Raw genomic sequence first — 25,250 nt, forward strand, 5'->3', positions numbered from 1 at the left:
CCAAAAAAATTGGAGGGCACCTAGGCCCTCTCCCACGCTCATTTTTCCCAAAAGCCACCGGATCAAAATTCTGAGATAGCCATTTTATTTACCATAGTCGAAAAATTTAATAACTATGTCTTTAGGGACGACTTACTCCCCCGCAGTCCCCGTGGGAGGGGCTGCAATTTACAAACTTTGACCTGTGTTTACATATAGTAATGGTTACTGGAAAGTGTACAGACGTTTTCAGAGGGATTTTTTTTGGTTTAGGGGGGAGAGTTGAGGGGGAGGGGTACGTGGGAGGATATTTCCATGGAGAAACTTCTCATGGGGGAAGAGAATTTCAATGAAGGGGGCGCAGGATTTTCTAGCATTATTTGAAAAAACAATGAAAAAATAAATATGAAAAGTTTTTTCTACTGAAAGCAAGGAGCAGCATTAAAACTTAAAACGAAAAAAAATTATTACGCGTATGAGGGGTTTACCTCCTCGTTATACCTCACTCTTTACGCCAAAGTATTTTTAGTAATTTCAACTATTTATTCTAGGGCCTTTGTGATTCAGAGGTCATTCTTAAGGAATTGGGACAAAATCTAAGCTTTAGTTTAAAGAGCGAGGTATCGACGAGCGTTGAACCCCCCCCCCCTCATATACGCAATAAAAACATACGAATATAGAAGTTCCTTACGTAAGTTAATTCGTAAGTTACGTATATTGTTTACCAATGAAAAGGTTTGTAAAAAATTAAAAGTTCTAGTTGCTTTTATAAGTAATCAAAAACTCGGAGGGCAACTAGGCCTCCTCCCTCGCTCCTTTTTTCTCAAAATCTTCCGATTAATTGCAATTAATTAATATACAAATTTCGTTTTAATTATTTATGTGCGGAGAGCCAAGATCAAAACATGCATTAATTCAAAAACGTCCAGAAATTAAATAAAAAAAAAAACAATTTTTTTAAATGGAAGTAAGGAGCAACATTAAAACATAAAACGAACAGATATTACTCCGTATATGAAAGGGGATTCTCCTCCTCAATGCCCCGCTCTTTACGCTAAAGTTTCTTACTGTTTTAAAAATAGAATTAAGAGAAAGAGTCAAACCTTAGCGTAAAGAGCGAGGCGTTGAGGAGGAGAATCCCCTTTCATATACGGAGTAATTTCTGTTCGTTTTAAGTTTTAATGTTGCTCCTTACTTCCATTTCAAAAAAATTGTTTTTTTAATTTAATCAGCTGAAAGAGCTTAAAGATAATATTTAACTGACAAACGTGATGGGGTTAGAAAACAATGTTGCCATCATCCACTTTAAGTGTGTTTATTTGGTTTATAATTAAACATCGATTTTTTATAGGTCAAATCTTTGTTAAGTGAATATTTATAGTGCTAGTATGAAACGTAATCTCGTTTTAATTTCCGTTTGTTAAAAAATTATTTTAAAATCTAGAAAAGGGTTATTTAATAGCAACTATAAATGATACAGAGTATTCAAGGAAGTGACAACAGGAACACGCACTTAAAACTTCCTAGGTTAAATTTCCTTCTTCACAATCGCGGTGTACTGAAATCCACATTGCCTTTTAAAAAATTTGCGATGGCCGGGAGTCGAACCCGGGTCAACTGCTTGGAAGGCAGCTATGCTAACCGCTATACCACCATCGCTTAGTAAAATAGGATATTAAAATAACAAGTGATAAAGCATTAGATAAATTTGAAGTTAATTATTTTACGTTTGAAGTAAATTTGATACATTTTCCCATTACTATTTCAGGTAGTATACAAGCACACAACCCAATGTGCCCTTTTTAAAGCTCAATCCAAATATACTAATCGCTTTCTACGTAATTTTACGTAAAATTCAGCCCTTAAAAGGACTTATAAAGGGATACCCAGCTCTTTATTGTCAGCCAGTAGTAACAGGGGCGTTGTTTGGGACGGGAGGGGGCAATAAATGTGGAAAAACAATATTATATTCCCATGCCCCTTGACTATCCAGATATTATCCCCTATTGACCCCCCTGCCAAATAAAAATAGTGGAGATTCGCCCCCCGGTAGTAAATAATTATATAAAACTACTTGAAAAAAATTATAATATTTACTTAGGTAGCACAGAAGAATTAGGGCTCTTCTGAGGGAAACATGCAAATAATACATCAGTTTTACGACTATATTCCTTATTTATGCTAATTCCATGTTTGATGGTCGCTTTTCTGACAATACACCCCATCCCTCTTCTCTTTGATGGTCCTACATAGAGCCCGATTCTCCGGGGGGAATTTCCAGCGAGAATGAAATTATCCAGGGGAAATTGTCCTGGAGAGCGGGGAGGGGGTAAGTGGGAGGAACTATCCATGGAGGGAATTTTCGTGGGGAGAGGTTATTTTCCCTGGAGGAGGAGCCAGTTTTCCCGGTATTATTTAAAAAGAACGACCAGAAACTAAATAAGAAAAAACATTACATTAAAAAACAATAGAAAAATATTTTTCAACTGAAAGTAAAGAGCAAGATTAAAACTTAAAACGAATATAAATAGTTACGTATGTAAGGGGGGTTTTCCCCTCCTCAATACCTCGCTCTTTACTCTAAAGTTTGACTTGTGTTCCATTTCTTTAAGAGCGACTCCTGAGACACAAGGACCGTTCAATTAGATTGAGAAGTTTTTTTAAAAATAATAAAAAGACTTTAGCGTAGAGAGCGAGGTATTGAGAAAAGGGGAACCCCCTGTTATACGTAATAATTTCTGTTCGTTTTAAGTTTTAATGTTCTCCTTACTTTTAGTTGATAAAACTTGTTTTTTTTTTTTTTTATTTAATTCCTCACAGGATCAGTGTTCATCTGATCTACAATTAGGCGCTTAATTAAGAAAATCATCTCCTCCTATTTCTAATATTCTCTTTATCATCCACCTATTTTTTTTTTTTTTTTTTTGCACTAGACCATCCCATATACCTAATTCCAATGTATATATCTGGCTGCAAGTGACTTTTTTTCAATTTAAATATACTTTTAGCATATATTGACTCTTCTTATATTAATCATATACTTAAAATATTTTCTTGGGGAGTGAACACGAAGGAAAGGGGAGAGCTCTATACCCAACTCCAAATTCCATTCTTTACAATTTCAAGTGTTATCTCTTGTTATTCTACGCACAAAAAAAAACTTCTAATTACAACGTGCAGGAGCAGATTTAGGGGCAGTTTTAGGGCAGATTTAGGGGCAGTTTTAAAAGCAGGTGTCCCCTTCAGAACTTTGACATTTACACTAATTAGTGGGGTGGCAGGGTGAAAAACACTCACAAGGACAACCAAGTTTTGTTTGTGAACCACCCAAACAGTAATTCTGTATCCCCCCCTCCATTCCCAGAGATCTGCACACATGCACACCTGATTAGGAGGAACCATGGACAAGAGTCTTACATATTCATATATATCCCTTCACTTGTCATTCCTTAGTTTCCTCAAAAGGGAATACTAATGAATTAATCAATAAATTGAAAACACAGGAGGTAACTATACCATTAGGGATATACATACCTAATTAGAAAAAACTTTGTCAATTAGTCACCCGGTTTATGCAATGCAGCTGAAGGGGTCAATTTCGGATTTAATTTTTTTTAATAGAGCTCATTTGGATTTTAGTTTTAGATGAAGTTTAAGTTTTTAATGTGTCTGTTGTTACTGTTGTTCTATTTGTTTGTTTAATTTGTTCATTTGTTTAATTAATTTGTTTTAACACATTTAATTTGTAGTTGTTTCGGATATCTTTTGTCATGGTAATCCTACTTGGGTATTATTTTTACTACTACACATATATTATATATTAGAGCCAGAGGGAGTTAGTATTTCCAATCCGCGAAACTGTCGATGGACGGGGGGGATTTTTTTCGGAAGCAGACGGGAATAATGCCCCCACTCCCTGTTCAGCCAACTGAAAGCTTTGGATCAAATACTCACTCAGGCCCTTCATGTGCATCCAAAAGACAACACGTGTCTCGTTGGTTAAACGTTTAGGCAGACAAACGTGGTCCGGCTAAAGGAGATAGATTTTAAAGTAGTTAGCGCTAAAAAAAAAAAGTTATTGCTGCATATTTTGCTGCAGTACGGGTCTGTTGTTCTATTGAAATATAGAGTAATGGCATAGCCAGGATTCTTTTCAAGTACAAATCCATTTCGGCATGGAGGGGATTAGTATATGAGAAATTCTCCAAGTATTTGATTTTTCACTCAGAATGACTTTTCGCGTGCATTCACCACAGGTTCCCCCAGCTACAAAGACTACACAGGTTCCCTCTGCTACAGGTGGCCCAAAGACTGCATCGCGTGGTTCTGTAACTCCACAAATTTGGTGTGGCAAACAACGGTATACTCAGAATTATGTCGGGGAGGAGGCTAAGGTATTTTTGCTGGGAAGGGGGTTCGAACGTAAATCTTTTTTTCTATTACCATAATGCAGTCAGAGGATATATTTCAGTACGGTTTTTCATTTTACTTGAGGTTGAACAGGCACGAAAGGATCTAAGATTTAAGGTAAAGCCTTCTCCAAAAAATTTAAGCGTAATCATAAAAATAAATGATAGCAATTGAAGAATTAGTCAAGTCATACCTCCCGACAAACAGATATTAAGAACACTACTGACAGTTAGGAACATATTTAGATCAACCTGAAATAGAAGTAGGCTTAGAAAATTACCAAGAAAAGATGATTTAAAGCAGTTTTAGTGGGAAATTGTTATGATTAGCGTTGGTCATAATGCTTCACTACCTGTCCATCACCTGCTTCTCTTTCTCCAATGCTGCCTTCGACTTCTACGTCACTTCCCGAGTCACTGCCAATAACTAATTCTTCATCTCCCGAAGAGAAATCTTCCTCTTCAGAGGGATGCTCAACCACTTTTTCTTCTCCAGGATTTGCTTCTAATTCAGAAGTCGTCATTGTTTCTATCTTGACCCCACTTAAACTGAAATAAGTTGACGGGTTATTAATTTTAATATTCACTTTCTCACTGCATAATACAAAGGGGTGGGGGAGAAATAAAATGAGAGATAGAGACAAGGAAAAAACAAATAACATGCTAGTTGACAAACGTGAATTGGATTCGGTTTTCTGTGTGTGCTGTACCACATTTATGTGCATATATGGACAGAGATCATTGGAAGACAGTTCTCCATGATCAAAGGATACAAAATGAAAATTTGAAAAAATTGCTCTAAGACCATAATATGTATACCTTAAAAAAAAACAAAAAAACAAAGATACGATACTTCGGTGCAAGACTGTGTTCGGTGCGATAAAATAAAAGATTGCGCTCTATGGGGCAGAGGTATCTAGAGATAAACCAGTAATCCCTGAGAGTAGTTACTTTCCTGTATCCTTAAACAGTTCTCTCTTCGTTCCTTATGTTTCTACTAAGCACCATGTCTACTTCTATCTCTCTGCCAAGTTTCGTCTCATTCCTACGAACTTTCATTTATCCCATTTTTTCCTGAAACTAGTTATGTGGGAAAACAGGCTGAAAAAAAAATCACCTTGACAACATGCTCTGTCTAAAATAATTGAACTTTGTTAACGACCGGCAACTCTGTTCACAAATAACGTTATCAAAAATGTTGCAGATACTAAAAACGTGTCCAAAATAATTCAGTAGGCGTGTAAACTATTTCCCCATATAACTTGATCATTTATCGCAGGGTTTGGCTCGTGTTTTTCTTGTTTTGTTATCATCTGTGGACTTTATCAAGGGGTTTTGGGAGCCCGATTTAAAAAAAAAACACTGATTACCATCGAAAAGGATGTTTTTTTAGTAGCTCACTTAAAAAAATCTGAAAAATCTACCAATTTTTAAGCCTCAGGAAGTTACAATTCATATTCACAATTATGAGTCATTGATGGACCCACGTATAGAGCCAACCCCGGACCATAGTAATCAAAAATGAAAAAGAGTTTAAATAAACTGTTTAATGCAAAATATTTCTGAATCGCCACTATTTTAGGAGTAAAATACTTCGTTTACAAGTAACTTTATATAATAGAATGATACAATGTACGCTTGATAAATCAAAGCCAGTAATTTTATTGGCTTAAATTATCTTTAAGATACACTACACACTGATCGATAGATATTTTAACAACTTTTAGCCTTCTTCGTTTTCTGCTGTTTATTTTAAATTTTCGTAACTTTTAATTTTTTTTTCTTCTCTTTAAGCAACTTCGTGAAAAATTTAATTTTCAAATCTGTCATCGACAGGAAAGGATATTAGAATTGACCGATCAATCTCCTTGACCACCAATCTCCTCCAAAGAAAAAGAAAGGAGAGTACGTTAAATTTATACGTGTCTACTATATTGTTGTCATTTATTACTGCAGCAACAAATTGAGAAAACTGTTCAGTACAACTTCCTTTTTTGATAATAATAATAATAATAATAATAATATTTATTACCCACAAACATACAAAAGTACAAACAGTAGAGTACAGAGAAAAAAAAATTAATAAACAAAGCAAAAACAAAAGTACACGTAACTCAACAATGACAAGCACAACAAAACTAATATAACAAAAAAACACAGTATGATAAAATAGACTAACAGATCAGTAGAATAGACGAAGTAAAGCCGCATTGATAACTAGAAATATTTACAAACACAGTATAGACCGCAGCTCATGTTTCGCATTCATCATTTATTATTAACCCACAAAGATAACCCTATGGAGAAAAGAAAAAGCAAACGAAATTAACGTTCAAAACGCAGAAACAATTGAAATCCAGTATTCCGGAAGAGGGAGGGGGATTGGACTAAAAGATTACATAAAAAAACTAGTTTTTCTAACTGAAAGTAAGGAGCGACATTAAACTTAAAACGAACAGAAATTACTCCGTATATGAAATGGGTTGTCCCCTCCGCAATCCCTCGCTCTTTATGCTAAAGCTTTTAATTGTTTTAAAAAGCAGAATTGTGGTAAAGAGTCAAACTTTAGCGTAAAGAGCGAAGGATTGCGGAGGGGACAACCCATTTCATATACGGAGTAATTTCTGTTCGTTTTAAGTTTTAATGTCGCTCTTTACTTTCAGTTAGAAAAACTAGTTTTTTTTATGTAATTTCTGAACGTTTTTGAATTAATGCATGTTTGATTTTGGCTCTCTACACATAAATTATTAAAATGAAATTTACATTTTAATTCCTTTTTTGCTAAATGGCTTTCTCTTAGTTCTGATCAGACGATTTTGAGAAATAAGGGATGGGGAAGGAGGCCTAGTTGCCATGCAATTTTTCGGTTACACAAAAAGGCAACTATAAATTTTAATTTTTAACGAATTTTTTTATTAATAAAAAATATACGTAACTTAAGAATTAACTTACGTAACAAACTTTTATATTCTTAAATTTTTATTATGTATATGAGGGGGTTTGTACCCTCGTTAATCCCTCGCTCTTTACACTAAATCTGCCTCAGCTGAAACGACGACTCAAGGCCCATCTTCTGAACAATTAGTAATGTTGAGTATTTTAGATTGAGAGAAGGGTATCTCCCTCCATTTTGTTAGATTGACCATTAGTTTTTGTTTTGTTTTCTTTTTTTGTGTTTTTTTTTTGCTTTTTTGTAGTTTATTTATCTTATTTATTTTTCTTTAGGATGTAAGTTAAATATTTTAAAGAAATGGATCGTATTTGATGTCAGCTATGCTTACAGGCCATTGCGGCCTATTTTTTTTTAGCTGATGAATGAAAGTTTATTGTATTGTTTTTTGAATAAAAATACCTACCTAAAAAAATCCCCTGAAAACGACTGTACACTTCCCAATAACCATTATTATATGTAAACACTGGTCGAAGTTTGTAACTTGCAGCCCCTCCCCCAGGCACTGTGGGGGAGTAAGTCATTCCCAAAGACATAGTTACTATGGTTTTTGACTACGCGGAACAAAACGGCTATCTCAAAATTTTGATCTGTTGATTTTGGAGAAAAATGAGCGTGGGAGGGGGCCTAGGTGCCTCCAATTTTTTTGGTCCCTTAAAAAGGGCACTAGAACTTTTCATTTCCGTTAGAATGAGCCCTCTTGCAACATTCTAGGATCACTTGGTCGATACGATGACCCTGGAAAAAAAAACAAAAAAAAAAACAAATAAACACGCACCCATGATTTGTCTTTTGGCAAAAAATGCGAAATTCCACATTTTTGTAGATAGGAGCTTGAAAATTTTGCTATAGGGTTCTCTGATACGCTGAATGCGATGGTGTGATTTTCGTTAAGAGTCTGTGACTTTTAGGGGGTGTTTTCCCCTATTTTCTAAAATAAGACAAATTTTCTCAGGCTCGTAACTTTTGATGACAAAGACCAAATTTGATGAAACTTATATATTTAAAATCAGCATGAAAATCTGATTCTTTTGATGTATATTTTAGCATCCAAATTCCGTTTTTTAGAGTTTCGTTTACTATTGAGCTGGGTCGCTCCTTACTACAGTTCGTTACCACGAACTGTTTGACAAGTATACTCTTGCCATACTTTCAGTGATGGTAAATGTGTCCTTCTTCTTAATGTTTTATTATTCTTCTTGTTGATTATTCTTGTCTTCTTCTTGTTGATCATTCCTTCTTCTTGGTTGATTACCCTTCTTGCTGATTATTCTTCTTGTTATGGCACTTGGTATTAACGAAGTGACATATAGCAATCGCAAATTCTGTTGGTCCCGGTTTTGCTACTTTAGGTACTTCCAGGTAAGCTAGGACGATGAAATTTGGCAGGCGTATCAGGGACCAGACCAGATTAAACTAGAAATAGTTATTTTCCCGATTTGACCATCTGGGGGGGGGGGGAGTGGTGGGCCTGTTAATTCGGAAAAAATAAAATATTTTTAACTTGCAAACGGTTGATCAGATCTTAATGAAATTTAATGTTTGGAAGGATATCGTGTCTCAAAGCTGTTATTTCAAATCCCGACCGGATCTGATGACATTGGGGGGTGGGAGGGGAAAACCTAAAATTTTGGAAAGCATTTAGAGTGGAGGGATCGGGATGAAACTTGGAGGGAAAAATAAGCACAAGTCCTAGATACTTGACTGATACAAGCGGAACGCATCCGCTCTCTTTGAGGTAGTGGGGGGAGGGGGGTTAATTCTGAAAAATTAGAAAAAATGAGGTATTTTTAACTTACGAACGGGTGATTGGATCTCAATGGAATTTGATATTTAGAAGGATATCGTGTCTCAAAGCTCTTAATTCAAATCCCGACCGGATCTGGTGACATTGGGGGGAGTTTGGGGGGACCTAAAATCACGGAAAACGCTTAGATTGGAGGGATCGGGATGAAACTTGGTAGGAAAAATAAGCAGAAGTCTTAGATACGTGATCTACATAATTGGAACGGATCCGCTCTATTGGGGGGGGGGCAATTTTGAAGAATTAGAAAAAATGACGTATTTTTAACTTACGAAAGAGTGATCGGATCTTTATGAAACTTCATATTTAGAAGGATCTCGTAACTCAGATCTCTTATTTTAAATCTCAACCGAATCCATCGTCATTGGGGGGGGGGCAGTTGGGGGGGGGATCTTAGAAAATACTTAAAGCGGAGAGATCAGGATGAAACTGGATGGGAAGAATAAAAACCTGTCTAAGATACGTGACTGACATAACCGGACCAGATTTGCTCTCTTTGGTGGAGTTGGGGGGGAGGGGGGTAATTTGGAAAAATGAGGTATTTGTAACTTACGAAAGGGTGACCAGATCTTAATGAAATTTGATATTTAGAAGGATCTTGTGCTTTAAAGCTCTAATTTTAAATTCTGACCAGATCCTGTGACATTAGGGGGAGTTAGATGGGGAAACCGGAATTCTTGGAAAACGTGAAAATTGGGATATTTTTATCTTACGAATAGGTGATCGGATCTTAATGAAATTTGATATTTAGAAGGAATTCATGTCTCAGAGCTCTTATTTCAAATCCCGACCAGATCTTTTGACATTGGGGGGAGTTGGAGGGGGAAATCTTGGAAAACACTTGGAGTGGAGGAATCGGGATGAAGCTTGGAGGATAGAATAAGCAAATGTCCTTGATACGTGATTGACGTAACCGTACTGGATTCGCTCTCTTTGGGGGAGTTGGGGGGAGGGGTTCAGTGATTTGGCGAGTTTGGTGGTTCTGGACATGCTAGGACGATGAAAATTGGTAGGTGTGTAAGGGAGCTGCACAAATTGACTTGATAAAGTCGTTTTCCCAGATTCGACCATCATGGGGGGGGGGCTAAAGGGAGAGGAAAAATTAGAAAAAATGAGGTATTTATAACTTACGAGTGGGTGATCGGATCTTAATGAATTTTGATATTTAGAAGGACATCGTGACTCAGAGCTCTTATTTTAAATCCTGACCGGCATTAAGCCTCTGATTTTCCTTTTAAATCAATCTATTGATTCTTAGAATTTTGTTAGAGCTCATACCATATGAGCTCTTAGGCTCTTGGCTCTTAGCTCTTCTTGCCTCGTCACAAGTGCCATATGAGCTCTTAGCTCTTGTCTTTTTGTCTTCTTCTTGTTTGATTATTTGGATATGCCAAAGCACAATATCTATATCATTCCAGGCTCAGCTGTAGCTTGGACCCCGGGCCCCGTGTTACCAAGCAGAGATCAATCCACTGTGCCACTATAGCATATTTTAAATATCCCTTTTTATGGCGCTTGGTATTTACCAAGTGACATATAGCAATCGCAAATTCTGTCGGTCTGTCTGTTGGTCCTGGTTTTCTAGTTTTGGCACTTCCAGATAAGCTGGGAGGATGAAATTTAGCAAGCGTATCAGGGACCAGGCCAGATTAAATTAGAAATAGTCATTTTCCCGATTCGACCATCTGGGGAGAGTGGGGGGACGGTTAATTCGGAAAAATAAGAAAAAATGGGGTATTTTCAACTTACGAACGGGTGATCAGATCTTAATGAAATTTGATATTTAGAAGGATATCATGTCTCTGAGCTCTTATTTTAAATTCCGACCGGATCCGGTGACATTGGGAGGAGTTGGAGGGGAAAACTTAGAAAATGCTTAGAGTGGAGGGATCGGGATGAAACTTGGGGGTAAAAATAAGCACAAGTACTAGATACGTGATTGAAATAACCGGAACGGATCCGCTCTCTTTGGGAGAGTAGGTGGTTAACTCTGAAAAATTAGAAAAAACGAGGTATTTTTCATTTACGAAGGAGTGATCAGATCTTAATAAAATTTCATATTTAGAAGGACCTCGTAACTCAGATCTCTTATTTTAAATCACGACTAGATCCGGTGTTGTTGGTGAGAACCTTAAATCTTGGAAAAGACTTAGAGTGGAGAGATCAGGATGAAACTTGGTGGGAAGAATAAGCACAAGTCCATGACACGTGATTGACATAACCGGACTGAATCCACTCTCTTTGGGGGAGTTGGAGGGATCTGGTGATCCCTCACCACAAATTGAGATATTTTTAACTTAAGAAAGGGTGACTGTACCTTAATGAAATTTAATATTTAGAAGGAACTCATGTCTCTGAGCTCTTATTTTAAATAATCCCGACCAGATCTGGTGACATTGAGGGGATTTTGATGGGGAACTGGAAATCTTGGAAAAGAATTAGAGTGAAGAGATCTGGATGAAAGTTGGTGGGTAGAATAAGCAAACGCCGTAGATACGTAATTAACGTAACTGGACTGGATCCGCTCTCTTTGGGGGAGTTAAGGGGATACAGTACTTTGGGTAGTTTGGTGCTTCTGGACATGCTAGGATGATGAAAATTGGTAGGCGCGTCAGGGACCTGCACAAATTGACTTGTTGAAGTCGTTTTCCCTGATTTGACTATCTGGGGGGCTGGAGGAAGAAGAAAATAAGACAAAAATGAGGTATTTTTAACTTGCAAGTGGGTGATCGGATCTTAATGAATATTGATATTTAGAAGGAATTTGTGTCTCAGAGCTCTCATTTTAAATCCCGACCAATATTAAGCCTCTGATTTTCCTTTTAAATTAATCTTTTGATTCTTAGAATTTTGCTACAACTCATGCCATATGAGGTCATGGCTCTTCCAACCTCGCCGCAAATGTCATAAGAGCTCTTAGCTGTTGCTTATTGAGGAGAGAGTAAAAAAAAAGATGACCACAAGAGCAAATAAAACTAGTGGCTTTCTATTTTTAAAAGAGTGATCTGGGCACAATGTATTTTTTTTGTACTTTCAAAAGGCTTAAAGCAGAATACTATTTTAGGGTAAGTGGATGGTCTAATAGTTATCCACTAAGTTATCCACTTAGGGTAAGTGGATAACTGTGTGCTTTTTCCAAGAACTAATAGAGCTTTTTGAAAAATATTACTTAAAAGTGTTATTATCTCTTCAAAGATGTCACTAAACCAGAAGCTTGAGAGTAGAAGGTGTGATTGATATTACCATTGACCAATTACCTTTCACCAATTACCAATTACATTACCATTGATCAATTTTCCCAAATGTTTTCCCGACTGAGCAAGTTGATATTTCAGCATAAACTGGCAAACTAATGTAAGATCCTAGTCCCTAGCATAATTTTATTATTAAAATTATTTATGCCAACTATTAAAATACATTTTGGGGATGCACATCCCCCCTTCCCAACTTCTCAATTTCAGAGTGTGGAGTATAGCAAAGTAATGTATTTTGTCAAACTGGAACTAAAATCAAGAAAAAAAGGCCAAAATTTACAGATCCGCCAGTAAACAACAACAATAGTACCATTTGTCTTTACTCTTCTTGTCCTAGTTTATCCCCTTTCTATCCTTTTTACTGTTTTACAAGAACGACAGCAAGGTGAGCTCTGGAAAAAGGACCAAGTGTATAGAAAAATAGCCATTATTAAAGCTTAGTTTGTAGCTTTGTAATAACCTATATAAGGGCTTCTTAAACTATGGGTCACGACCCCATTTGGGGTCGCGTAGCGAAATTGTGGGGTCGCGAGTGATAAAAATACAATTTAACAAAAAATGCAACTTGTAAAATTATTGTTATAAAGAAAAATAACAATCATCGTAGATAAATATATCATAAAATCTTCTGGTTCGGAAAGACTGTTTATACCAGCATTTCTATTCTGATCATTATAATATCTTGTATAAACTTACTATGAATCAGAAGATGTTATAGAAATTTATAAAAAAAAAATGTAGATTTATTTTTGTCAATCTCTTAAAACCGAAATAATCTTAATAAATATTATCAAAAAAAATTTCTAAGAGTTATTTCGAAGAAACTATATAAACATTTCGTGTTATTTTCATTAAGCCATTGTATGATTGTGAATGAAAAACATGTTTTTCCGAATTAGTCAGTTTAACCCTTTCGCGACCAACAGGACCTTGCAGTCCTGGCATGTAAAAATCATTCGGGTGCTTCTTAATTGATTGATAGCACCAGAATTGAACGATGTGCTTCAGGATGCTGTTAAAGTCATAAATTTTATCACGAGCCATGCCCTTAACAGTCGCTTATTTTCAAATCTCTCTAAGGATATGGATTCCAACTACACAACTTTTTTATTACATGCAGAAGTAAGATGGTTGTCAAGAGGTCAAAATTTAAAAAGATTATTATTATTAAAGGACGAGATCGAAATATTTTTAACTGAACAAAATGTGAATTTGCTGCTTTTTTTTTAAATGACTTGTGGCTATCCAAGCTGTGTTATTTTTGCGAAGTTATACGATCTTAACTTGTCTCTTCAAGGAAAAAATTGCGATATATTTACTTCAAACGAGAAAATTGAAAGTTTTATTAAAAAGATCAGCATTTGGAAAAGTAGGGTCGAAAAAAATTCGTTTGAAATATTTTCCAGTATCGACAATTTTGTAATTGAGAAAATTCATTGTAAAACTTTTATCACAAAAACTATTGTAGATCACTTAAAAGCGCTAGTAAATACAGATCCGGACATATTTTATATTAAATATTGATTAACAAAAAATAGTTCGGACTCAAAAGCCGTTTTGGATTGACTTAAGTGAGATTCATCATCTGCCACTTAAAGCTCAAAAGGAATTTGCTGAGCTTTTGTGTGACTCAAACTTAAAACTACAATTAAAAAAAAACCCTTGACTGAATTCTGGATTGGAACTAGAACTGAATTTCGCATAATCGCCGATATGGCATTAAATGTACTTCTGCCATTCAACACCACATATTTATGTGAAGTTACTTTCTCAGCTTTAAAACACATTAAATCTCAATATTGTTCAGCGATAAAAATGCTGAAGAGGTCTTACGTCCAGCAGTTTCAAACATTACACCAAGATTTGATTTGTTATGCAATAAAAAACAGGCACATCCATCTCATTAAATTTTTAACATAAACTTTAATTTAATATTTACCACGCAACTACTTGGATATATTCGAGAGAACTAAGATGGTCAGAATCCACTTCTTTTGAAACTATAATAAAAACATTTCTATAACATTTTGTGCAAATTTGAATTTTAGATTTTTATATGTTTCAAAACGAATTCTAAATTTATATATTTTCATATGCATATGTGTATTGTTACCTAATAAATATATCATCGAAAAATATTCATTTATTTTTCTTTTATATTTGTTGGGGTCGTTAAGAAACTCGCAATCATAAATGGGGTCGGGAATTACAAAAGTTTAAGCAGCCCTGACCTATATTGTTGATGGAATAGGTCCTACAGCCACTTTCATTTTTTAATCGAGGGAAAGCCTAGCATTCCTACCTTGAATAGCATGCCCCTTATACATGTTCAAAACAATTTTAAAAGATAAATTTGTCAAATGAAGTTTAGAATATTTAAAAATGGTGGCACTTTATTTGACAACAGATAGAAACAACAATAATATTATCAAACAAAAATGTTTTTATTTAAATAGGACAAATAGGAAAAAGGGTAACAGCAACCTTGTAAAAAAAAAATACTAATATGCAGTGTCAAAGTCAAGACACTAGCAAGAATTGAGCAACACACATATCTCCATTTTGGTATATAGTGTCTTTTTGGGTGAAAATGATACACTCTATATACTTCAAAGGAAACAGTAGTAAGCACAGGTCTGTCTAGTTTCAAGAGAACAAGTTTCAATCAGCCTCTGATACATGAACAAAATACAAACGTTTTTCAACTGAAAGTAAGGAGCAACGTTAAAGCTTAAAACAAGACAGAAATTATCCTGTATATAAGGAGGCTACCCCTTCGTCAACTCTTGCTCTACAACTGGAAATCATACTCTCAGGCATTTAATTGAAATTAGTTTTGGGTAGAATTCCATTTTCCAGTTCCAAGAAATAACATGAACAGGACTGAGAACCCCAATGTCTTCTGATGGGCAGAACATAATTTGTGCTTTACTGAAAACAAAACACATTATAAATGTTTTCACTTCCTTAACCTTAACAAATCAAAATTATTAAGACTTTAAGGAATAGATGTAAGCATATGTATATTAAACAGTCAATCCACATTCATTTGCTGTGGTTGTTTTTTTTTTTTTTCAGTAAAGTGCAAGCTATGTTCTGGTCTTGAAAAGGCATGGGGGGTGTCAGCCCTATTCACACTAATTTCTACTTGTTTTGAGTTTGACTTGGTTATTTATTGTAATTTCTGTTTGTTTTGGGTTTCATTTGTATATTGATGGTGATTTGCAGCAGTTTTATGCCACAAAGATTATTCAGCTTTATTTATGCTCATTTTTGTTTAATGGAGCTCTTTACTTTTTTTGAAAAACTTATTTTTGGAAAAGTTTTGTTTTAGTTAATTCACAATAAAGAGACTTTCAAAACTTGTTACAGCTTCACATGATAGAGGTACCTGCAAATTGAATAATTCTTGATGAGCTACATAATTTTTGTTGCATCTTTTGACCAACAACACACAATTGAGAGATCCATGGTTCCAAATTACTGGTTTTTCCATGACATTGGATATGTCTAGGCATTTTCCAATATTACTGATAATTTTTTTTTTTTTGTATCTGCTTCAATGCCTGGACAATGCCTGGTTGTGGTGAAAATATGCTTCTAATGTTGAACCTTGATGCCAAATATCTACCAAATTTTCTTTGGCTTGGTTTATTAACTCCGTTTAAAATATCAATAATTGTATACTTATTTTCATATTAATGTGTTTATGCCTGGACAATGCCTGGTTGTGGTGAAAATATGCTTCAAATGTTGAGCCTTGATGCCAAATATCTACCAAATTTTCTTTGGCTTGGTTTATTCACTCCCTTTGAAATATCAATAATTGTATACTTATTTTCATATTAATGTGTTTATCTTTTTTTGTTATCATTTTTTTTGTGAAATTTGGCACACTGAGATGTTCTGGCCTGAGATAAAGATCTTATAGGGTCACAAGTTGTAGAACATTTGTTAAGAGCCTTAATTTTGGAAACATATTTTTCATGTTTCATGTGGATCTACTTTCATATGCAATTTAGAGAGCAAAAAGATACAAGATGGTATCGCAATGACATCATGTATTAATATAAAAGGCTGTATACAGCAATAAATGACGTCATATTAAAAACTACACCACAGTATTACAACAGCCAACATTATATGGCTTAAAATTCTACTCAAATAACTGGAATTGCATTTTTACCACTAAACCTAGGGAAAGGAAACTGATAACTGAAAATTATAGTAAACAGTTGTTTTGTCAAAATTTCAATAGGTAGGCCAGGCTTCTTAAACTATGGGTCGCGTAGCAAAATTATGGGGTCGAGAATGGTAAAAATGCAATTTAACAAAAAATATTTTTTAACTTGTAAAATTATCGTTATAAAGAAAAATAACAATCATTGCAGATCAAATCATGCTGCAGGAATGCACTGCAGGGCCAACGCAGGGACCTTAGTAGTCAAGAAACGTCTTTAATCTGATACAATACAATACAACAATCATCATAGATAAATATATCATAAAATCTTCTGGTTCAGAAAGACTATTTATACCAGCATTTCTATTCCAATCATTATAATATCTTGTATAAATTTACTATAAAACAGAAGATCTTATAGAAGTTTATAAAAAATGTAGATTTATTTTTGTCAATCTCTTAAAACCAAAATAATCAGAAACCAAAAACCAAAACCGAAACCTGAAAACAGATGGTGCAAGAGCAATGATGGGCAAAAATATTGGTTTTGAATCATTTTTTCAAGCTGTTCATTATGATCATATAACTTTTACTAATTGCCTTATTCACCAAGAGGCAGCAGCAAAAAAATTAGCACCAGAATTGAACGATGTGCTTCAGGATGCTGTTAAGGTCATACATTTTATTAAGAGCCATGCCCTTAACAGTTGCTTATTTTCAAATATCTGTAAGGATACATATTCCAACTACACAACTTTGTTATTACATGCAGAAGTAAGGTGGTTGTCAAGAGGTCAAAGTTTGAAAAGATTATTGTTATTAAAGGACAAGATCAAAATATTTTTAACTGAATGAAAATTTGAATTTGCTGCTTTTTTTCAAAATGACTTGTGGTTAACCAAGCTGTGTTATTTGTCAGATAATTTTGCAAAGTTATACAATCTTAACTTGTCTCTTCAAGGAAAAAATTGCAATATATTTACTTCAAATGATAAAATTGAAAGTTTTATTAAAACGATCAGCATTTGGAAAAGTAGGGTTGAAAAAAATTCATTTGAAATATTTTCTAGTGTCAACAATTTTGTAATTAAAAAAATTCATTGTAAAACTTTTATTGCAAAAACTATTGTAGATCACTTAAAAGAGCTAGAAATAAAGTTCCAGACATGTTTTATATTAAATATTGATTTACAAAAAATAGTTTGGATTCAAAAACTGTTTTGGATTGGCTTAAGGGAGAGTGATCATCTGTCATTTAAAGCTCAAGAGGAATTTGCTGAGCTTTCGTGTTACTCAAACTTAAAACTACAATTAAAAAAAAAACCCTTGACTGAATTCTGGATCAGAACTAGAACTGAATTTCCCATAATTGCTGCTATGGTGTTAAATGTACTTCTGCAATTCAACACCACATAATTATGTGAAGTTACTTTCTCAGCTTTAAAACACATTAAATCCCAATATTGTTCAGCGATAAAAAATGTTGAAGAGGTCTTATATTCAGCAGTTTCAAACATTACACCAAGATTTGATTTGTTATGCAATAAAAACAGGCACATCCATCTCATTAAATTTTTAACATTAAACTTTAATTTTATGTTTACCATGCAACTGCTTGGATATATTTGAGAGAATTAAGACGGTCAGAATCCACTTTTGTTTTTGAAACTATAATAAAAACATTTCTATAACATTTTGTGGAAATTTCAATTTTATATTTTTATGTGTTTCAGAATGAATTCTAAATTTATATATTTTCATATGCATATGTCTATTGTTACCTAATAAATATATCATCAAAAAATATTAATTTATTTTTCTTTTATATTTGTTGGGGTTGTTAAGAAACTTGTCTAAGAATCAAAAATGGGATCAGGAATTACAAAAGTTTAAGAAGCCCTGCTATAGACCTATCAAATAGGCAAGTTTCTAAGACTTAGATATCAGAAAAGGGTTAACATGGAAGCTTGACAATACCTTCCAAGAATATGTTTTTGGTCATTGATTCATTGCTGGAAGTTTAATTTTCCTAACCTAACCCCTTTCCAAGATAGCAAAAGTTGCTAAACTAGAATGCTACTGTAGAAAGTATGTACAGTTTTCTTAGTGGCTAAATCAGAAAGTAGTGTATATATATATATATATTATTCTTCCATGGATTATTCTTTATGGTTGATTGTGTTTGGCTATGCTGTTTGACCTATGTGATTGTATGGATGAGTAGGGTTAAGGCCTCATTCAAGTGCTGGTCTATATTAATCACTAATTTAGGAAAACTGTCTTCCTTTTCTCCTTCTGTCTCTTTTTTTTTTTTTTTTTTTTATGTGTTTGTGCTGTTGCATTGGTGATTTCTCTTTTCATGATATATATATATATATATATATATATATATATATATATATATATATATATATATATATATATATATATATATATATATATATATATATATATATATATATATATATATATATATATATATATATATATATATATATATATATATATATATATATATATATATATATATATATATATATATATATATATATATATATATATATATATATATATATATATATATATATATATATATATATATATATATATATATATATATATATATATATATATATATATATATATATATATATATATATATATATATATATATATATATATATATATATATATATATATATATATATATATATATATATATATATATGAGATCTAATAGCCAACTGGTTGGCTAATCTAAACCTGTGTATAGATCTGAGACTTTAATAGCAAACTAGTTAGCTAATTCCTATAGTATATATAAATTTTACTGATGGCTGACTAGTTTGCTATTTTAAACTGAAGTTTGTATATACATGGGGTTTGAATAGCCAACTAGTTAGCTCATTCTATAAAGTACATAGGCTACAGTTCTCTTATTAGCTGACTAGCTTGCTAATTTAGGCTGAAATGTATATATATATATCTGAGTTCTAATAGCCAACTGATTAGACAATCTTATTATGTATATATAGCTGAGATTTTAATAGGCTAGCAAACTAGTTAGCTATTCATTATGTGTATTAGAAACTTTATTGATAGCTGACTAGTTGGCTCTTTTAAACTAAAGCTTATACATACCTGGGATCTTAATAGCCAACTAGTTACCTAATTCCCCAAGAACATTAGAAACTTTATTGATAACTAACTAGTTGGCTATTTTAAACTAAAGTTTATAATAGTTACCTGGATACTATTAGCCAGCTAGTTAGCTAATTTAATAGTCCATAGCCTATACAATTCTATTATTAGCTGACTAGTAGGCTAATTCAGGCTGAAATTTATATAGAGATGAGATCTAATAGCAAACTGGTTGCCAAATTGATATATATATATATATATATATATATATATATATATATATATAATGATTGGTGAAGGATTTTTACTAGGCTATATATATAAACTATATACTATTTTATATTAGCTCTATGGTGGATATCCTAGTCATAGCCTATATACACACATTATAGTCTAGCTCCAGCATTAAACAAGTTATCTTTCAAGGTTGTAATTTGCACATTATAGCCTAACTCCAACATTAAACTAGGGTAAACAAACTTTTTTTTGAAAGACTACTTTCTTAGCATACTGAAAAAATAGAGACAGGTTTTTGGACCAACCCTATTTTACTACAGCATAATACAATGTGAGGGTAGTAGCCTAACAAGAGCTCACTTTTTCTCAACCTTCTTGGAGAAATTTAACCAATAATTTGTTAATATAAATTAAAAATGTTGTCTCTGTTTTAACAAGCAATTGAAAAGAAAAAATATGCACATTATTTGTGGTTTACAGAATAAGGGCCAATAATAAAAACTTAATTTTTTAGAATCAGTAGGAAATCAGCTTTCTATTACTATATGAATAAAACTGAAACACTAAAAAGATATACACATTAAAATAGGATATTTGGTATTTCCAAAAAGAGGTCCTTCCAATTTAAACTAATAAACTAACAATTTCAATCATTTGATCTTAAACAAATTTAATAGTAACCATGTTGATGCAATGCTCAGATTTTTAGCTATTCATTGACAATCATACTTCTTCTCAATTCCTATTTGGTAACAAGATCTGAGGGATTTTGTTTTACACAATTTTGCTCAACGTGATACTAGTTTTTGAACCTAGTTTAATTTTCAGGCTGTAATATATTCTGAATGTGGCTGAGTGTCTAATATTGCCAAAATATTATTCGAGATGATTTTAAAAGTGTACAATAATGGAATGAAACATGATCATCTGAGTAATTACAACATGGGATAATGTAAGATTTTCATTCAATGTTTGTTTGGCTTTTAGATATTCCTTGGGTCATGTATAGGACTAAATAAAAAGAAGAGGGATGTACTTGCAATTGCACTGATTATTATGTCTGAAAAAAAGCATAAAAAAGAAATTGAAAGGCTTCTAGCTCACCAAAATATAAACAGAGTATATTTTATTTCTTTTCTAAAAATTGATGGGTAAACGTCAAAACAACCTGCCCTAGAACGGAGTTGATTTGAGCACAGACAAAATGTATATAATGAAGACGTCCAACTGAAATAATTGTATTTTACTAATAAATCTGGTATTTGACCTCGTCTGTTCTCAGATTCTCAGGATTTTAACATGCATGAACTTCCTCAGACATGTTCTGCAAGCATCTGGATACCCAACCCTTTTGAAGAAGTGGAGAAAGCATTAAAGCATGTACTAAGGAAGTATGAAATGGAGGCCATGGATAAAATTGCTGAAGATACTACTAGATGACGTAATAATAAAATATTGTATGGCATGGTAATAAATTGAGAGGGAAAAGTGAATCTTGACTTGTCCCAGTTGAAGGTAAGAACGGGGCCACACTTAGTGACAAGCAAGAAGTTAAAGAGGTATTGGCAAAATATTTTGAGAATATGCCAAACCGATATAGGGTTGCAGGAAAAAATATAGAGAAATGAAAAGTTTTTGATACCTTAGATGTGAAGGAAGATTTTTTTTTTGTGAGGAAGAATTAGTGACAGTACTAAAATGATTTAAAAATAACGAAGCTCTAGGTGCTGATAGTGTGGTAAACGAGTTTCTTAAAATGGTGTGTTTGTGGTTAGGGTTAAGTTACTGAAGATTATGAATATAATTTTTGGGAAAGGGAAGTACCTAGCGATTTTAGAAAAACTTAATTAAACCGCTGTATGAGAAAGGTGATATGAGTGAGTGCGGTAATCATCGCCGCTTTAGTCTGGTCTCTTTGCATAGCAAAATAATTAGTATTATGACATTTTTAGACTATAGATGCTGCGGATAAAGTTTTAAAAGAATAACAGTGTGGTTTTAGAAAAGTTAGAGAATGTGTCAACCACGTTTTCGCTCTTAGGTTAAAAATTGAAAAAGTGCCCGAGTTATCAAATACCTTAGGCCGTCAGTTTTATCGATAATGAGCAAGCGTTCGATTTTATTGATATAAGAGCTTTAGCAAATGTATTATTCTTGTCTGGTATGCCTGGTAAATGCATTAAAGGGATTAGTGCTATGTACAGAATAATAATGCTGCGATAAAGGTTGGAAATGAGGTTAGCAGCTGTTTTTGTAATAAACCAGGATTTAGGCAGGGTTGTGTTCTATTCCCTTTTATATGGATAGTGTATTAAGAAGTACAATAAAGGCAATGGGAGACCAGGGAATCAAATGGGGAGGAAAACTTCTCCTGAACTTAGATTATGCTGACGATTTAAGCATCCTAGATGAAATCAGAAGCTAAATGAACGAGCTTTTAGAGGTTTTGCGAGTTCAAGGTCCTAGAATAGGCTTGAAAATAAATTTTAAGAAGACTAATTCACTAAAGCTAGGAATAAGAGAAGATGAAAAGATGACCCTGGGTTACGAAATGATTGATCAGGTGGACAGCTTCACTTACCTTGGTAGTAGTATTAGTAAAGACGGTGGGAGCAGTGAATGTAATTAGAATAGCAAAGCCTCTGGTTTCTTTTTCGAAGTGGAGAAAAGTTTGTAATAATAGGAAGATGAGTCTGCAAACCAAGATTAGGATATTGAAAATTACAGTAATAAGTGCCCAAATATGGCTCTGAAGCATAAGCGCTCCGAAAAGTCGATGAAGATTCGCTAGATGTTTTCCAGGGAAATTACCTGCGGATTGTTTTGAGTACCCGGCTTACTGACCATATTTCAAACAGTAAGCCATGCGAAAAGTGTGGTTCAATGCGCTTTCCAGGGCTATAATGAGAAAAAGGTTGATATGGCTAGAGTACGTTCTGCAGATGAAAGGTGACATATTGTCGAAAATTGTCCTTTTTGGCCAACCGTCCCCCAACCTTTAGTGAATTAGCAGTATTGATCATTAATCCCTATATGATGTTGAAACTTCAGTGTAAAGAAAAACAGTTTTAAGGGGTGGCAGGCCTCTGCGCATAGTCTAATTTCTTTGTTTTTACTTTAAATGTTGCTCTTAACTTTCATTTATTTTTCTAAATACTTGGTATCACATTTGATTAATCTTCTATACGAAATTGAGGGATATTCTGGAAAGGACGGAAGATACCTCCCCCTCAGTGCCCTATTCAAGGGTCTAAATTTTAACCTTGCATTAGTTCTTCAAATTTGATAGTTACCCATGAAAAAGCTTACAGGGGAATGGTTCTAAAATAAAATAAAAAAACAAAAAACATTCAAATCATAGCGTTTAAAAACTTAAGAAAAGGAGGATGTCTTTGGACAAACTGTTATACTTTTGATGCTTGGAAGGTCCTTTTCGATTTATGACATGGCTTTAAACAGAATTTTAAAAAGGCTTGTATCTTATAAAACATCACTTCATAAGCTATTTCATATAGAAACAAGCAAATTTTTTCAACTGAAAGTGAGGAGAAACATTAAAACTTGCAACAAACAGGAATTATTCTGTATATGAGGGGGACGGTCTCTTTCTCAACCATTCACTCTTTACACTAAAGTTTCTAGTACTTTAAAAAAGCTTCTTGACCCAAATCAACGGTCTTTGTGCGTCAGCAGGCGTTTTTAAAAAAATGCTACAAAAATTCAATCTTTAGCATAAAGGCCGTTTTAGCCGAACAGATTGGTGCGCTGGATTTAGGAGCCTTATTTTCTATTGGAAGTATTTCCCGGGGTGTAAACCCCGGGAGGGGGGCGGCCACCGCTTTAATTAGCCTTTTATCCTTTTTTAAATGACTGTTTCTTTTCTTTTTGCATTGTATGGTATTTTAATTCTTATTCGAAAGCAAGAATAGACTCTTTCAGAGATTGAAATAGATTTAAAAAGGTTTGAACATTATCCCGCTTCACTTCGTAAGCTATTCCATATTGAAAAAAAAAGTTTTTTCAGCTGAAAGTAAGGAGAAACATTAAAACTTGCAACAAAAAGGCATTATTCTGTATATGAGGGTGGCTCTCTCTTTCTCAACCCTTCACTCGCTATGCTGAAGTTTTCTAGTGCTTTAAAACAGCTTCTTAATCCTATGTGTATCGGCGGGCATTTTTAAAGAAATGATACAAAAAATTCAACCTTTAGTATGAAGGTTGTTCTAGCCGAGTGGATTGGTGCGCTGTATTTAGGATCAGCCGAGAGAGAGAGGGTTCAAATCCTTTTGGATTTAGGACGGAGTTCAGCGGCGTAACTCTGTAAGCTCAGTCAGAGTCGACTTAGCTTTAAATGAGTTTCTGGAGAAATCTGGGGATGGTAAACAGGAAGGGTGTGCGAAAGCACAGTATGGCTGGTCCCCGATCCCCCCACCCCATTGCACTTCCTGGCTGACGTATCAAGAAACGGTCATTACCAGCACCGATAGGGATTGCAAGATCCATTGCCGTATTCTTTACTTTTTTTTAGCATAAAGAGTGAGGGATTGAGAACGGAGTAGTTCTCCTCATATACGAAATTATTTATGTTCGTTTTAACGTTTCTCCTTATTTTCAGTTGAAAGACTTGTTTATTTAAAGTTAGTTTCTGATCATTATTCAAATCATTCCCTGGACTAACCAAGATACGATGTAGGCGACCAGTCGGCATAGACCCTTCGATTTCTTGTTGGTAAATTCAATATATAAATAGTTTTGTATATTTTGTTAGTTTTATCGTCACATTTTTTTTATTTTTCTGCTTAAGCGGCAAAATTTTGGAATGTAATTTTAAGTTTTGCACAAAATTTAAACATTTAGTCAAAATTTCCGCTCAACAGCAGTTTTGTCGAAAAAGTCCTTAATAATATTTTTACTATAGAATTCCAGGCGGGCAGAAAGGATTATTATTGTTTGTATGTATGAAAATTTCTGCATGACTTTTGATCTTCTTTGCGGCTGAAGCCATCACAACTCTACAATAGGGCTTACTGATGTTTAAATAAGGTGTAAACAAGTTTAAAAAACATTAAAACAGAGTATACGAGTAGCGAAACGGAAATATTGAAATCTCTGGAAACAAATTCTGGCAGCACTTGACCCCGCCACACCCAAAGATATTTTCTGGCGATGCTCAAGATGCCACCACTCGCCTTTCCCACCTCTGTTCCGATACACAGGTAAACTTAATATTTAATGAAACATAAATGATTATTTTTGCAATAGAAAGGGCATTGTTACCCCCTCCCCTTAGCAT

At 33.9% G+C, this 25,250-nt stretch overlaps 1 protein-coding gene and 1 non-coding gene across 2 annotated transcripts in view; both read right to left on the reverse strand.

The window, feature by feature from the left end:
* Positions 1-21,046, reverse strand: part of LOC136036485 (protein CASC3-like) — a 59,925-nt gene extending 38,879 nt beyond the window's left edge. The window contains exons 1-2 of the mRNA XM_065718748.1: positions 20,994-21,046; positions 4,742-4,937 (exon numbers count right to left, since the gene is read on the reverse strand). Of these exons, the coding sequence (XP_065574820.1) occupies positions 4,742-4,937; positions 20,994-21,031 (234 nt within the window). The 5' untranslated portion in view covers positions 21,032-21,046. The remainder of the gene's footprint in view (positions 1-4,741; positions 4,938-20,993) is intronic.
* Positions 1,567-1,638, reverse strand: Trnag-ucc (transfer RNA glycine (anticodon UCC)). The gene has a single exon. It is a non-coding gene; the product is annotated as a tRNA-Gly (tRNA).
* Positions 21,047-25,250: the final 4,204 nt, after the last annotated feature.

Source organism: Artemia franciscana, chromosome 15, assembly GCF_032884065.1.
Source record: "Artemia franciscana chromosome 15, ASM3288406v1, whole genome shotgun sequence".
Taxonomy (NCBI): domain Eukaryota; kingdom Metazoa; phylum Arthropoda; class Branchiopoda; order Anostraca; family Artemiidae; genus Artemia; species Artemia franciscana.